Source organism: Gopherus flavomarginatus, chromosome 8 (genome assembly GCF_025201925.1).
Source record: "Gopherus flavomarginatus isolate rGopFla2 chromosome 8, rGopFla2.mat.asm, whole genome shotgun sequence".
Taxonomy (NCBI): Eukaryota; Metazoa; Chordata; order Testudines; family Testudinidae; genus Gopherus; species Gopherus flavomarginatus.
The window spans coordinates 90175659-90192256 of record NC_066624.1 but is presented as its reverse complement, the minus strand read 5'-3'; the positions used below and the strand labels follow the sequence as shown (position 1 = coordinate 90192256).

The window sequence follows — 16598 nt, the reverse complement described above, 5'->3', positions numbered from 1 at the left end:
CATTGAATATTTTACTGACTTTTCTCTTTAGCTTAGTTTTTTTGGAATGGTTATGTTTCTATAGCCTGGAGACCATCTTTGTCATGTCAGAGTTTCTCCTGAGAATTATAGGATGTTATAGGATAAGACGCTTAACAAATATTTGAAACCCAAATAATTTCTGGACTCTTAATTTAAACCCTTATCATTTTTTCCAAATCCTGTCATGCTTGCATAAGTGTTTCCCACTCTCTCCGTTTCCCTTCAGAGGAGATCAGTGTCTATAAATCACAGAGATGGTAGGAGTGTCTAAAATGACAAAGGTTGTATGCTACTGTAACCTACATCTCCCCCAGCCCCTGACAGCTGACTTAGAGGTGCTCCCAATTCCAAAAGTAGAGTGAAAGTTAGCCTAAAAGTTGTTTTTCTTGGCATCTCATTGCTATCTGCCAAATTATTAGACCACTTGACTCTTTGTATTAGTTTTCTCTCTGAATAATGGACAGTGCCATCTCCCTTTTTAACAAGTATCTATTACATTAATCTCTATAACAGGTAAGAATTCTTAATTGGCTTACACAGAGAGTGTGCAGGATTCATGTATGACTGAGAGGGAAACAGAAGGAATGTGTCCTAAAAGAGAAAAGGGACTGGTACAGAAATAAGGGACTAGTTCAGTCAGTACCCAGCAAAAGAGTGCATTTCACTTTTTCACCTTTGTAAGGTATACTAACTCCTGAAGCCCTTCCACTTCACACAAGAGTTAAATCAGTGCAGTTTATTGGCTTCTTATTTAAATAGGTCTTATCAACAAAATATGCATCAAACATTTTAAGCATGTGGCACTGATCAGTAAACAGCTGTGGGTGAAACATACTGTACAAGATGTCCCCCTCATCATCTAACAATAATGGCTTTTTTCTTCCCCATGTGCCCTCTTTTGGGTGGCTGATCACTGAAAAAGTAGCAAGATCTTGGTGGGCCAAAGACATAATTTATATCTCATTCGTTTCAATGGGAAATCTCATTTAATATTTTTATGGATCTTGCAAAATTGTTTTCACCTTGCTGCTGAGTGTAATGTATGTGTACTCTTGTCCTAAAAACAAAATCACTGATTGATTGTAATAAATGTTCTAGTTATAAGGTTGGATGCACAAAATGCTTTTATTGTGTACAAGCAGAAGTTAGATTGTGGTTCTGATATACAGAAGCTAGGTTCATTTACACATACCATAGATCATTGGATGAAATAGAAGAAAAACATTTTAACTTTAAAAATATCAGTATCTATGTTCTGTTCATGTGTCATCTGAAAAAATGTGTGCAACACTCTTATGCTATGAAGTTAGGAAACATGGTATACAAGGATCCTATATGTACTGTACATAACCATAGTCTTTAGGAAATGTATATGTATGCATACATGTGCGAAATAGACTTACTGAAGTTATAGGAAATGCATTTTACAAAGCAAAGTGAGGTTACTGTTTTTATGAAGCTGTTCTTAAAATGAGCAGATTAACTGATAAATGTACCAGTGTTTCCTGTGTAAGGATGAAATACTTTCACAAAACTCATTGTTTAAAAATACCTTGTCAGAAGCACTACTTATGGCTGATTTCCAGGATACAGTCGGAGCAAATGTAACCTTTCACCAAAACAAATATCTGGTTTTCTGATATTTTACAGCAACTGTGAATTATATAATAAATAGCTGAGCACATTCAATATGCAAAATTTTTAACTGGACTATTTAGAAGCTGAACCATGTAGCAATTAATTTTCTGACTTTTTACTGTAAGGTCCTTTTTCAGCTACAGCCTAAAGCCTATACAAAAATTGCATTTGAAAATTTTGAACTAGCTCATTCTATGATCTAGCTGAAGAACTTTTATAATCGAAATTTCTTAGAATGCATTTTTACTAAAACTGTAACTTTTGGTTTTGTTCATTGAAAAAATATATCTGTACATCCTTCTTTTAATTACCAAGTACCTAAAGGATATAAATAATTTGTTTTGTTTTTTTGCTTGATATGTGTTTTTCACTGCATAAGCATGAGGTGCTAAGAGAAAATTAAGAGTCAATGACTTTAGTCAGAGATAAGAAAATACAAAGAATATTCTCAGTTGTATGAGAGATCAACTGTGCTTTTGAATTTTACTGCAGATTGGTAGCAACAGCACACACCTTGAAAAATCCAGTAACAGTAGAGGCTGAGCAGCAAGCTGCTGCATGATTCTAATGACTGGATATTAATTCAGTACTGTACTATATACAGAGCACTATTTTAACCATGCTGTCCTGTGTAACCATGCATTGCATTATGATCGGTAGTCCTTCTTGCTGATGGGCTTATTCCCTAGAATATTATCTATTTCACTTACAACGTGTGATGTCATCTTTGGAAGAACCTAAGGATGAAGAAAAAATAAAGCCCACAAATTAACAGGATTGCTTAAAGGTTATTCTTGACTAAACAGGTTTTCCAAAATTAAACCAATTGTATAAAATAATGTATGAGCTCTCTGTCTCTGTATGGTAAATAGTTTACATTTATAGGGTGCCTGCCTTCCTTCCTTCCCAAATTGTAATGACTGCATACTAGAAGATCTGCTGTAATTTTCTTCTAAGGATCTCAGGGAATTTTGTAAACTATACACATGTAAAACAGTGACGAGAGGGAAGTTTGTGGTCAAGGATATCAGAGCAAGGCCTTCATGAAAAATGCAATATTTAATGTCAGCGCAGAGATCGGTTTTTAAATTCTCCTGTAGAAGACTACTGGAGATTGGAAAATAATATTTATGGGCTCCAGTGAAGTAGAGTATATTTGTTTCTTTAATTAAAGTGTCAGTAGAACTGCAGAAGAACTGAAAATGTATTAAACATTTAAATTCAGGATACTGAAAATACTAGACACAGGGTATGTACAATGCTACCCTGAAACAACTTCAAAGAAAAGTAAGTAAACGCTTTTGATACTTGTAGGATTTATTTGGACACTACTTGCCTGAATGGCTCCAAGATTTTCTATCAGTTGCTCTGGATTGGAAGATCCTAGAAGAACAGAACTCACACCTTCATTTCGTAGGCACCATGCTAGGAATAAAATCACATGACTGTTAGGAACATCTAGATCTGTGTCATTCAGAATCATTTATCTGACGACTGGTCAATAATAGATGCTTCAGAGGAGGGTGCAGGAAACCCCTTACTAGATAACTATAGAATAACCTGTCCATAGAGCTAATTTCTTCCTAATCCCTGTCAGATAGTGGTTGGTTTGTGTCCTGAAGCATGAAAGTTTATATCCTTACCTTTTTTTTAAGTATCCCATCTAATCTAACTGAATGTTCTCATTATCCATGTATAAATCAAATCCTTTAAAAAATGTTAATAAGCACTTGATACATTGTTGTAAGTGTTCCTCAGGCTAGCTATGCATTGTGTAAATATTTCCCTTTCAGTTTTGAATTTGCTGCCTTTGTTTCATTGAGTGTCTCCTTGGTCTCGCGTTATGGGAAAGGGTAAATAGGACTGCTCAATTTACCTTCACTCTATTATTCATTATATTGTATAGCTTTATCTTCTTCCTGAGTTTTTTCCGCTTTCAACTGAATGGTCCCAAACTATTTAACATATGAAAGTCTTTCCATGCCTCTATTTGTATTAATCCAACCTCCATCTATTTCTGCTATGCCCTTTTTGAGATGGGATGACTAGAAAAAAAGTGTTCCCAATGAGCATGTACCACTGATTTATACTATACTGGTAAACCGCTGAGAGGGTAATCGCCCAGCATCTTGATTTAGTCGCTGTGATTATAGGTAAGACTTTATCTTTCAGTATTATGCACAGGGACTAGATATTAAACTATGAAATAGATTTTCCATTAGAATCATCTGACCACTTAAGCTGCTAATAAACTGATGCAGGAGCAGGGGTTTTTTTTGTTTTTGTTTTTGTTTTTTTTTTGGTGCTAAAGGACAGGAGTGGTTACTTAAGTTATTTAAACTGCAGGATCATTTCTCTGACAGCCATCTGTGTGTAACATTTCAGTAATGACTCAAGGCAAGCATGGAGAAGACAGCACACTTGAAAATTATTAATGACCTCTCCTTTGGAAAAAAGGTCTCTCTGTTCTGTGTTAGCTGCAGGGCCGGCTCTAGCAATTTCATTGCCCCAAGCACAGCGGCATGCCGCGGGAGGCGCTCTGCCGCTTGCCGGTCCCGCGGCTCCAGTGGACCTCCCACAGGCTTCCCTGCAGGGGGGTCCGCTGGTCTCGTGGCTCTGGTGGACCTCCCGCAGGCGTGCCTGTGGATGCTCCACCGGAGCCGCAGGACCAGCGGACCCTCCGCAGGAACATCTGCGGGAGGTCCACCGGAGCCACCTGCCGCCCTCCCTGCAACCAGCAGAGCTCCCCCTGTGGCATGCCACCCCAAGCATGCGCGTGGCACGCTGGGGCCTGGAGCAGGCCCTGGTTAGCTGTATTTATAAAGCATGAGTTAATCAGGTCTGTGGCTATTACAGAGGTACCACATTTCTGGGACACTGCAAGAAACAAAGGCACTCGTGATTATTTCATAGTAACTGCTAGCTCACATTATTGCTGTTTTATAAGAAAATGGATATTGTCTTTGCCAGAGGATGAGTCAAGAATACAGAGTAGTAGTTTAAACTGGCATTTTACATTACTCTAAAGCATTTCTTTTGATCTATTCATGTTCATCCAGTGCATGCCTCCTTATAAACTAGCACTGCATCTTACATCATCAATTGTCATCCATCCCTGGCATCATGGTCTACAGCTTCTATTATCTAAGGCCTGGGCTACACTAGTGTGGGGGGCGGGGTTTGAACTAAGATACGCAACTTCAGCTACGTGAATAGCGTAACTAAGTCGAAGTATCTTAGTTCGACTTATCTGGCCGTCCTCACGGCGGCGAGTCAACTGGCATGGCTCCCCTGTCAACACCGCTTACTACTCCTGCTGAGGTGGAGTATGGGCGTCGATTAGCAGATCGATTTATTGTGTTCAGACAAGACGCAATTAATCGATCCCTGGTACATTGAACACTACCCACCGATCCGGTGGGTAGTATAGATGTACCTTAAATGATCACTTGACTTAAATCACTTCTCTCTGAAGCAGAAAGCTATCCCTGCTGACTGTCACTTTGAATGTGCAATTTGAAATGCAGCAGGTCCCAGGGCTACTGCTGGTTCTCTGGCTATTAAGGCTTTTAAGTTACCCCTCACTCAGAGACTTAAATGGAATGAGTAAGTACTAATGGAGCACCCAAGGCTTCATGGCTTTGTGCAAGACAGTTTGCAATGATCTGCCAAAGATCAGCAAAGCACAAAATTTGGTATCTGTGAATTACTGTAGTAGCTCTAGAGTGGTTTTTTTTTTCTTCAATACTATGATGTGAACCAAATCAAGTATCAAGCAAGAGAGGAGAAAGCAGCAATAAATGATACTTTTAGTATTTCTTACCAACTGCTAGCTGAGGTAGTGTGCATCCAAGACGATCTGCAATTGGGGAAAGGTCTTTCAGCTTTATTTGCTGTTTTCTTCCTTCTTCACTTACAATTTTTTCCTTTAGCCACTGGTAGCACTAGGAATCAAGTATATTGGAAGGTTAAAACTAACAGTGATTACCAAGATGAGATGGGTGGGACAACTTCTGTTGGTGAAAGAGAAAAGCTTTTGAGCTCCACAGAGCTCTTAGGGTTTATCTACACTGAAACTTCATTGGCAAAACTTTTGTCATTCAGAAGTGTTAAAAAAACACACCACCGAATGACAACTTTTTATCGATTAAAAAGTGCTGATGCGAACAGTTCTTTGTTGGCAGGAGCGCTCTCCTGCCAACAAAGCTGCTGCCACTCATTGGGGGTGAAAGTTTTTTGTTGGCGGGAGAGCTCTCCTGCTGTCAAACAGCAGCTATACTGTGCGCCTTTTAATGGCACACCCGTGTCTCTAAAAGGTGAGTAGTGTAGACAAAGCCTAAGTCAAGTCTCTACGACCACACTGCAGACAGTGATTACAAATTCAATTAAAAATTCAGAGTTGTTGGGGTAGCTTTGTTTTTTTTTTTGTTTGTTTTTTTTTTTAAATCTTCGCCCACTCAAGAGGTAGTAACTGAGCTTGAATGATACAAAACTGCTGCTGCATTAAAATGATGGGGAAAAAATAAGTCATCTTGTAGATTTCGCACTGATATTTTGTTTGGTTTACATGACAGATGGACTAAAACTAAAATCTTGAAAATGGACCGTGGAATGTGAAAGCACCCCATTCACTTTTGGTTCCTGGGTGGATCCAAACCCAGAATGGTTCTATTTTCCTATTTGGGGAGGATGCAAGCAAAATCTCAGCCCTTCTCATTAGATGTTGGCTCAAGGTGTTAGGATCTTGGAAGAACAGCTGATTTTATGAACTATCACCATTCAGTGTTTATAAAAATTAATCAGAACAATTTGACATTTCAGTTCCCTCTACTCTAAACCTGAACCTTCACCGTCAGCCTTGAACTCTAATGTAAACCTAATTTGTATCCACATCTGAACACTGCCAGTTTACAACAGATATCCTTATACTTTGATTTGTGAATTTCATCGAGGAAATAGGTTCTTTACAATCAAATACAATATTTTGATATTTCTAACCTCGTTCTATATGCATATCATATGTGTAATAGAGAGCTGAATTCTATTCTTTAAGCAGATTGGTTGAAATCTATTTAATAGGCAAAGAACCTGTAATTAAAAAGGAGTATAATTTAATAGAGGCTATAAGAAATGAGTGAGAATGACCTACTGGTTGAAACAACACTGGGTGGCAGGAGAGCTGAATCCTATTGCTAGTTTTGTGCTTCACTTTTTTACCTGTGAAACCTAAAGTCTGTTGTCTGTGTACTAAGATTCCAAGGTCTCAGAGGCAAAGATAGTGACTTCTTTTGTGTCTTGTACAGCACCAAGCATTTTGTCTGTATGTAATTAATTAGTAATAATAAAAAGGTAATTTTGCAGGATTGTTGCAAGGCGTTAATTAATTAATATTTGTAAAGCACTTTGAGATCCTTGGCGCTCTTATAGTGCTTCCTATCCATAGATCTCTTAGTGCTTTGTAGTGGTGAACTAAGCATTATCCTCATTTTATAATGGAGAAACTAAGGCCCAGGATCACACAGCAATTCAATGGCAGAGTCAGGAACACAGCCCAGGTCTGCTGACTCCACTGGCCCATACACGAGCATCTATAAAAGACTGTATGTGTGAAATGCTTTCAGATGCTCATCTTAGTGCCACTCTTATTTCTCAGCCTCAAAAAGCTGAGAAGAGCTAATGCAGGGAGACATCCTTCATCCTTTCACATTTCTTGCAGAAGGTTGATTTTTACCCACGAGATGATACAAAAGACATACTTTAGTTAAACATCTTGAATCTTTTCAAATGTTGTTAAAACCCTGATGTCTTGCTGTGCTGCCATTTTTCGAACTGTCAGCCATAGTAAGGACAGTACATCACAGATAACAGCAAGTACTAAGTAGGCTTCATAACAAGAAAAAGTGTTGCCTTTTGTTGGGGCTAGAGGTCAATATTTTTACAGTGAAACAAGCCAGAAAAATGAACAGTTCTGGATGCAAGTAGATTCTGGCATGTCAGATTAATGGTACTGTGTTACATTACAAATGGAATCAATCTTCATGGTACAGATCAGGACGAAAAACCTTACTCTGCTGTTTTCTTATGCACTTAACCCCAGAGCACGTCCAGGGTACAGAAAATTACATATCTGCATCTTAATAGATAAAACAAGTTTGTGCAACGTCTGTGTATAATTTGAGATTTGAATTGGTGCTAACGGTAGGACAGCAGCATGACAAAGAATTAAAGACAAGTGTAACGCATTTGATGTTCCCAGCTTTGTTGTGATTGCTCATTGTCCAGAGTGGGTAAGTGAGCTAATACCAACATTCAAACAGTGAACTCTTACTAAACTCCTTTCTAGCCTCCCATTACCTCGCTTTTCTTCCCCAGCACTCTTAATTTCCTTGTTACAGAGACCCTCACTCTGGCCAGAGAATGCTCCCACTGGAATCCATGAACCCAGTTTGGTGCATCACCCACCAAGTTACTCCTTCCTCTCCATTTTACAGCTTGGGCAGGGCAGAGTGTGTAATGTTAAAGTCTACAGGAGTATAGTGTAGTAAAGTTAGGTGTTGCATTATGAAAAATTTGTGGTATTAAACTCTAATAATGGAGCTAACACAGTATTTAAATAGATTAAATAACTCACTTTGAGAATTACATATCACCAGCCAATAACTGAATTGTATCTGAGTCTAGTATAAGTTTGCTACCCTTGCTATATATTTAGAATTTACTTCCAAAAACTACTGTTTAAATACAATTCTGTGGGAGGGGAAATATATTCCCATTTCAAACATGAATCCTTTACTGCTGTTCCCTTTGTTATAAAAGCCTCCTGATGTACCTTGCAAATGCCCTGATATTTCATATTACGTAGTAAAGTCCCTATACTCCCACCCTATCCAAGCCCCATCTGTAAGTGCTGCTGATAAAACCTGTATTTATGCAAATGAAAGGTTTTGTATGGCTTGCTGGAGTAATGTAGACTGGTGGGAGTGCTGAGAAGCATCTTTACCCCTATTATTTATTTAATCTTCAGATTGCCAAAAGCCCCATCCTGAGCAGAGCTGTTACATAGCCAAATTAAGCGTAAGACCTTTGGCATAGAGGGCTGATTGAAATAGCTCTGGTAGTTATAGGGGTGGCTCTTAAGTTTTTTGCCACCCCAAGTACAGCAGTCAGGTGGCCTTCAGCGGCACACCTGCGGACAGTCTGCTGGTCACGCGGATTCGGCGGCATTTCTGCAGGTGATCTGGTGGTCCCGTGCCTTCGGCGTACCCGCCGCTGAATTTCTGCTGAACCCGCGGGACCGGCAGACCTCCCGCAGGCACTTGCTGCACTGGTGCCTGAAGCCGCCCTTGGGTGGTTACTCGAGAGCAGCAGTTTTCAACCTTTTTTCATATGTGGACCCCTAAAAATTTTTGAATGGAGGTGCAGACTCCTTTGGAAATCTTAGTATGCAAACCTCCAGGGGTCCATAGACCACAGGTTGAAAAGCTCTTCTCTAGAGAATACAGTACCCTGTATCTCTGAGGAATTCAAGATTATTTTTTGTCATCTTAAAAATTCAGCTAGAAGCACTGAGTAGCGCTAAACAAACCTGTTTTATGAATAGTTGCTTTTCAGCTGCTGAGTGACTCAAAATGTTTACTATTTACAGAAGGTGGCTTGTCAGCCACTAGGCTGCAATAAACTTCAAATACATTCATAAAAGGGTTTTTTCCCAGGCACCAAAAGAAAATAATAGAGAAGTTTCATAAGAATGACTGGGCTGGGGCTCTGAGATGCTCTAAAACATTAGACATAAGAGGAAGAAAAATCTTGAGGTAAAAGCACAGAAGAGACATCTGGGATCCTGAAGTTTATCTCTGGCATGTCAGACTCCCTGTATGAGCTTAGGCAAGTCACTACCCTCTTTCTGCCTCAGCTTCCTCATGCAAAACAGTGATAGTGGGCCAAATCAATCTCTGGTGCAACACTATGGAATTAACTGAAGATAAATCAGGGATATCAGCCAGGATGGGCAGGGATGGATATATCTGACCCAGTTATATTTACTATCTTTGGAGGGAAGGTGGGAGGCTTAATGCCTTGGTCTTTGTTCCCTTGTTCAGTGCACAGCCAGGCGTGCAAGATGTTGCACTCCAGCACAGTGCAAGTGAGAGTTATGCAAGGATATAAGGTTAAGCACAAGGTGTAGCCCTCCACTCTGAGCAGCGCAGTAAGCAGGTGCCTGGGGCAGCCAATGAAGAGGGGCGACACGTTCGGCTCTTTGGCGGCAATTTGGCAGAGGGAAGGACCCACTGCCAAATTGTCGCCAAAGAATGAAGCGATGCGGTGGAGTTGCCGCCGATCGCGATTGCAGCTGTCCCTCCTCTTTCCCCCCCCCACCACTTGGGGTGGCAAAAACACTGGAGCCGGCCCTGACGGGTGCAAAGGGTACCCAAGTGTTGCACTATAACTGCCCTGTTTGGACGCTGCTGCCGCAAACTAAAAGGAACTTAGTGCATGTTAACATAGTCCTCATTCAAACAGGACTACGTTAACGCAAACTAGATGCTGCTATTCACATCCCTGTAGTGAGCACTGCAGTGAAGTGTACACAAACCAAGCCATTCTGGTTTTTAAAATGTTTTGAAAGAGACAGCTGCAAAGTGCTTTTGGTTACAATGAAATCTTAGAACTGTTGGACTGGATAGGACAATACAAACTACTCTGTGGCCTGTGAACCAGGTGCCAGCTCATGCCAGACCCCCAGGCCAATTCACTTGTGTATTAGTATAGATCAAAGTGATTGGTAAATGTGTAATTGTATTTGGTGTTTAAACTTCATGAAAACTAGTGGGATGTTCCTTGCATTGTTCTCACTTATCTGTATCCATTATAATGTAGTAGCGAACATTTACACTGTGTAGACCCCTGAAACTAAATAATCCATGAAATGAGAAAGAAGTTTTGTAGAATGCAAATGAAGAACTTTAACAGAAAAGTGCTGATTTCAAACCAAGTGGTCATTTCTGTGATGATCGGAAGTCAAAGACTCAAAATATATTCCTCACTCTCTGTCATCAAAGGTAAAACCCACATGGGTAGTGACACTGTCAGCTTGTTTTCTGTGAGAAGAAGCTATAAGTGTGGATTCAAGGAAAGATCCTGGATCTCTGGACTGCTTGGACTCTTAGAGAGAAGTGCACCAGATGCAAAGCAGAGATCCCCAGAGACAATCTGGGTACCCTGAAAAGACTTTTGGGAAACTGGCAGTTTAGAACATCACTGCCACCATTTTGAATGACAAACTGTGACTTGCGCATATATTTTACCTGTTTTAACCTCTCAATAACTCTCATTTCTTTTTCTTGGCTAATAAACCTTTAGTTAGTTTACTATAGAATTGGCTACCAGCGGCAAGTTTGGTGTAAGAAGTAGGTTACCAATTGATCTGGAGTAAGTGACTAGTCACTTGGGATTGGAACCAACCTAAATGTGATGTGATTTTTGGTGAAAGTAACCATTTTATCACAAAGTCCAGTTTGGGTGGCAAGATAAACTGGAGAGTCTAAGGGAACTGCCTGTGACTCCATGATAAGATTGGGATTGTGATCCAGAAATTCCCATTTGTCACTGGCTTGGTGAAATCTAACTATGGAACACACCACCAGTGTGGGGTATCTGCCTGTTTTCTGACAGTCTGCCCTGAGGTAGGTCATGAGCCACTCCAGACAGCCTAACAGGCTGCATTCCTCCTCTAGCAGAGGGGATGGACTATGAAACCTGGTGGGTCTTTTACATTTCTAATTTCTGTGGGTGTATTCTGAGTCTTCATGCAAAGCCTGAGGAACAGGGCTTTGTGCAGAGGAATTATGGGGGACAAAATCCTGCTGTCCTCCAACCTGTTGCTCTCCTGTTGCTGGGTAACATTAGTGATAAAAACCTCTGAAATAAAGTTCTCTGTCTTGAATAAAGGTACATTTGAGAGCACAAACCATTACAATTCCTGCTTCAATTAGATAGCTGCAGAGCATTATTATATTTCCATTGGAGTCCTGGTCATGGATTATCTGTTCTGATCATGTAGGCATAATCAAATTCCTTCGAACAGGAGAGTGACAGGGTAAGGCGCAGCCATTGCCAGAACTGGGTTCCCCTATATTTTATATCTTTATGTCCAAGATGGTTTTCTTAGGCTCTGCTCTCAGAGGCTAGAAAACCCTGTTATCAGAATGAAGAAAAATAAAGGCCAAATCAATCCTTAGTTGGTGTAAAGTGGTCTAGCTCTGACTTCAGTACATTAATTCACACCAGCAAGGATCTGGCCCAGAATACCCACATAAAGATAATCAACAGGATCACAATAGTGGATTAAACTGTGGCAGTGAAACTGAGAATTTCTTATAACACAGATTTTCACTCCTGCTGGACTATGGTTGCCAGAGAAACTGAGCTGACTTATCAACAGAGCTGGGTATAGGGACAGATTTATTATAATGAGTCAGTTTATCTTTCCTTTCAAGCCCTCACAAAGGCAATACACCCACTTCTCTTGAGCACAGGAGAAATACCTTCAGTGAAGCCCTGGAGCTCTCAGGAACCCCATTTCCATATTTCCCGGAGATGATCCCGCAGGCAAGTGGAGACCATGTCATTGCTCCAACCCCTACAAAGCAATCGGAGAAGGAAATTAGTGAATTGGCAACATATTGGTACACCATAAATGTGACTGACTGCAAACAGAAAGACCAAGTTTACTGCTTATTCCTATGATAGTTGTTAGTGATGTTCAGCCAGTGTAATGGTAACAACAGTCTCTTCCTGGACTAACCTGGACAAGGTTATTTCATATTTTTAAAAAGGCTGTGCGATTCCTCTTAGAGCAACTGCCACAGTCCTATCTGTGGCAGCTGCTTGCCTCATGCTGGCTCCTCTCGTCCCAGTTTACTGAGGTATCCCAAACCTGTCCTTTGTCTTAGATGGCTCCTGTGTCTCGCTAATGGGCGGGGAAGATCCCTACCTTTCTTTGTTATGCTATCCTACTCCTTTCTCTGCACTGCATCGGACAGCTCCTCAGGGAGTGGAGCTGCAGAAAAGATAGTCCTGCTGGTGCATTCTCCACAGGAGCAGAGGGGAGGATAAAATGCACCCTGGCCAACCTGCTTCTCTTCCAGGCCACTTTGTCTCCACCCTGTCCCTGACCACAGACTCCATAGAGCAGCCTGGAGCCACTGAAGAGGCAGATTGTGCTGTGGACGTAGATGCATTCCCTTCGGAACAGGAGAGATGACATTAGTGTAGGGTGGCTCCCCTTTCTGCATAGATCTGGAGTACCATTTGGGCTTTAGAAATTAGCATCTCAAAGTAACAGGTATCTACTTCTAGAGCTATGCTGAGACAGTCTCTCTCTTTGGATTGCTAGGCAGATGTTTGTTTTCTGCCACACTTCTATTTAACAGGGACATACAGGAAAGGATTCTGTATCCTTCCCATTAGCTTATCGTTTCCTCAGGAGTAAGAAATGAGAGAACAGGGCAAATCTCAAAACTTTACCTATTTTGTGGTACAATTCTGGCAGTTGAACCTCCACTTTCTCTCGCTGGAAAAGATGATATTCAGCCTGTTCACATACTGGTGGAATCATATTAAACTGTCTTGCTACAGAATAGGCTTCCTGTACAAAATCAATAGAATAAAATGAAGTATTAACAGAGACTATCCTTGTGTAACATAACATATCAATCAACTAAGCATCCATAAAATCAGTGCATGTCCCAGACCTCTTTAGGTATAAAGAATCTGCTGCAAAGTAGATTCCCAAATTCTTGTTAGATGCAATATATATATTCACGTTTCCCAAGCTTCTTTTCAAATAGCTTTTTAATGTTTTGTTTTCTATATATTCAAACAAAGAAAAAAACAACAAATTCTCAGGGCATTTTGGACTCGCATTATAGTCAATGGAAAGACTCATTAACTTCAGAGGTTCTTGGTCAAACCCTTACTGGTTAATAGTAACTCTAAGAAGTAATTATTAAAAATACCCAGCAACTGTAGATTCTACTCACATCACACTCAAACTAACCTGTAGGCGTATATAAGGTATGATGTCACCGCAGTGAAATATAGGTGGCATGCTAACCATACATGCTCACATTGCTTTCATGGTACTTAGCTCTGAAAACCCACACACAGTTGTTCCTGTTTCTGTACAAGGTGAAATCAAAATTACTCAGCCTGATGGATCTCCATCCCAGAAGTGCATTACATTTTCCACTGCTGCAATACCCAGCTGACTTCGGTTGACTACAACCAACCAACATGTTTATAAAGGTGTTACAACTTGTCTACATTAGGAGCTAAGAAGTTTTTAAACAGCAGTTAATTAACATGGGTTACCCTATGAGCCTCTCAGGGCCCACTGGCAGAGGGTTCTCTATCTGACTACAACTGTTACCATGCCGGACAAACTCATTACGCATAACACACTGTTGTCATAATATTTATCCAACGAGTATCTCATAAGGTATCATATGAAAACTGGTGACTTTCTGTTGATTAATATTCTTTTATGATGTATGTACAGTTAGCATGTCAAGAGTTATGCAGGTGTGCTGGATATATGCTACTAAAATATGTTTAGACCAAGCAATCCAAGTAAAGTTCATTAACAGATTTGTCCTAGACAAAGGAATGTATATTGGACAGTCCGCCAGGACCAGCTTCGTAAGCCAAAAACAGTGGATAATATATGCATCTGTGATAAACAGAGTGATTGAGCTAACAGGGGAAGAAAGAAACAGCATGGCTTGATTACAAGAAAAAAACAATGGACATACATTTGCATCTAAGTGATTACACCAGTGGGATGAAGGCCCCCGCTTGCTGAAGAACAAGCAAGATGACCAGAGTCTGAACCCCAGAGGGTCATCCTCTCTCTGGGGACAAAACAATGATTCTGGGGAAATATAAGGAGAAGCAAAAAACCATCACTTAAGGAGGGAACAATCAGTTTCACACATAAAGAATGGGAAGAGACTGTCTAGGAAGGAGTATGGAAGAAAGAGATCTAGGGGTCATAGTGGACCACAAGGTAAATATGAGTCAACAGTGTAATACTGTTGCAAAAAAAGCAAACGTGATTCTGGAATGCATTAACATTGTTGTAAACAAGACACGAGAAGTCATTCTTCTGCTCTACTCTGCGCTGGTTAGGCCTCAACTGGAGTATTGTGTCCAGTTCTGGGCACCCCATTTCAAGAAAGAGGTGGAGAAATTGGAGAGGGTCCAGAGAAGAGCAACAAGAGAGATTAAAGGTCTTGAGAACATGACCTATGAAGGAAGGCTGAAAGAATTGGGTTTATTTAGTTTGGAAAAGAGAAGACAGAGAGGGGACATGATAGCAGTTTTCAGGTATCTAAAAGGGTGTCATCAGGAGGAGGGAGAAAACTTGTTCACCTTAGCCTCTAATGATAGAACAAGAAGCAATGGGCTTAAACTGCAGCAAGGGAGATTTAGGTTGGACATTAGGAAAAAGTTTCTAACTGTCAGAGTGGTTAAACACTGGAATAAATTGCCTAGGGAGGTTGTGGAATCTCCATCTCTCGAGATATTTAAGAGTAGGTTAGATAAATGTCTATCAGGGATGGTCTAGACGGTATTTGGTCCTGCCATGAGGGCAGGGGACTGGACTCGATGACCTCTCGAGGTCCCTTCCAGTCCTAGAGTCTATGAATCTATGTAGGTTGAAGGTGCTGAGAACTGACAGTAAGTGAGAAATTGCCTGAGATCAGGATTGTAACCTGTTAAGTGTTAGACACTAAAAAGTGTATTATATTTTCTTTATTTTAAACCATTTTCGATTTCTATTATCCTTAATTACTGTCGCTTAAATCTCTGCTCTTTATAAATAAACTTATTTTTGGTTTTACCATAAAATCATCTCAGTGCTGTATATTAAAGCTAACTTAACAGGCTGGTGTGTGCACTTTCTTTGGAGGCAGCGGACTTGGTAATTTCACTGAGTGTCCAGTGATAGGGACTGGATACTGCAGGGAGATGCTCTGGAGAATTTGGGAAGGGGGGTTCACAGTGAAGGTTTAGGCAAGGTTGAGACTGGCAGAGTCTCGAGGAATTCGCTGGTGAGGCAGACAAACTGCTGTGGCAGTGAACTGTCATTCCATTTAAGCTCCAGCAAGGCTCTCCCTTGCTGAGGAAGTGGGGTAACACAGCAGCTTACCATTCTTGGCTCCCTGGGGAGACTGTCGCAGCTATTATATTTTAAAAGAACCCAAAGCCTTTTTCTTGTCCTAGACAAGGTCACCAGGGTTGTGCTTTCACCAACGCACAGGCAGTGGATGCCTAGAGTATGTTTGAAACAACCAAGCCCCTGTGGAATCTATTCTTTTTACTGTTTATTTTTCAAAGGGCTCCTCTACATTCAGGACTTACGTTTGGGCACTTGCATAGCTGTACCCATACAAACGCCCAGTGTAGATGCGCAGCACTGGGGTCAAGTGGGGCTTGTGCCAGTGAGACTTATCCTGGTTTGAGGGCCGAGCTGCATCTGTGCGGCGCATGTACATGGTGTGCATTGGGGATAGCCACACCACTGCAAAAAGCTCTGATGTAGTCAAGTCCAAAGTCACAGCAAACTTCAGGCTCAGACTTGAGCCAAATGATTTTATAATTACTGACACATTATTGAGCTCCTATTGATCTCTTGACTGATGCCAGGCTCATTCGTCTTTTGGCCCTGGTTGATGAAGCAAGAACTCCTCAGAATTGAAAAACTGGCTTCAGTGTCTGTGGGACTTAAACAGTCAGGACTCATATTCTACAGGTCTAACTTTTTTCATCACAATAAGTGATAACAATTACTGTGTCTTTTACTAGAAAAGTAGCTGCTTCTGGTCCTGAGATTTCTGGAATTGATAGTAATGCTGACAAATCTATTTAATATGGCC

At 40.7% G+C, this 16598-nt stretch overlaps 1 protein-coding gene across 4 annotated transcripts in view; it reads right to left on the bottom strand.

Annotated features, from left to right (window-relative positions):
• Positions 1-1127: 1127 nt before the first annotated feature.
• KCNAB1 (potassium voltage-gated channel subfamily A regulatory beta subunit 1) overlaps positions 1128-16598 on the bottom strand; it is a 300021-nt gene continuing 284550 nt past the window's right edge. For all 4 annotated transcript variants that reach the window (XM_050966049.1, XM_050966046.1, XM_050966047.1 and 1 more), the window contains 5 exons: positions 13186-13306; positions 12204-12298; positions 5483-5603; positions 2996-3084; positions 1128-2396 (listed from right to left, as the gene is read on the bottom strand). In XM_050966049.1, the coding sequence (XP_050822006.1) occupies positions 2307-2396; positions 2996-3084; positions 5483-5603; positions 12204-12298; positions 13186-13306 (516 nt within the window). In that variant the 3' untranslated portion in view covers positions 1128-2306. The remainder of the gene's footprint in view (positions 2397-2995; positions 3085-5482; positions 5604-12203; positions 12299-13185; positions 13307-16598) is intronic.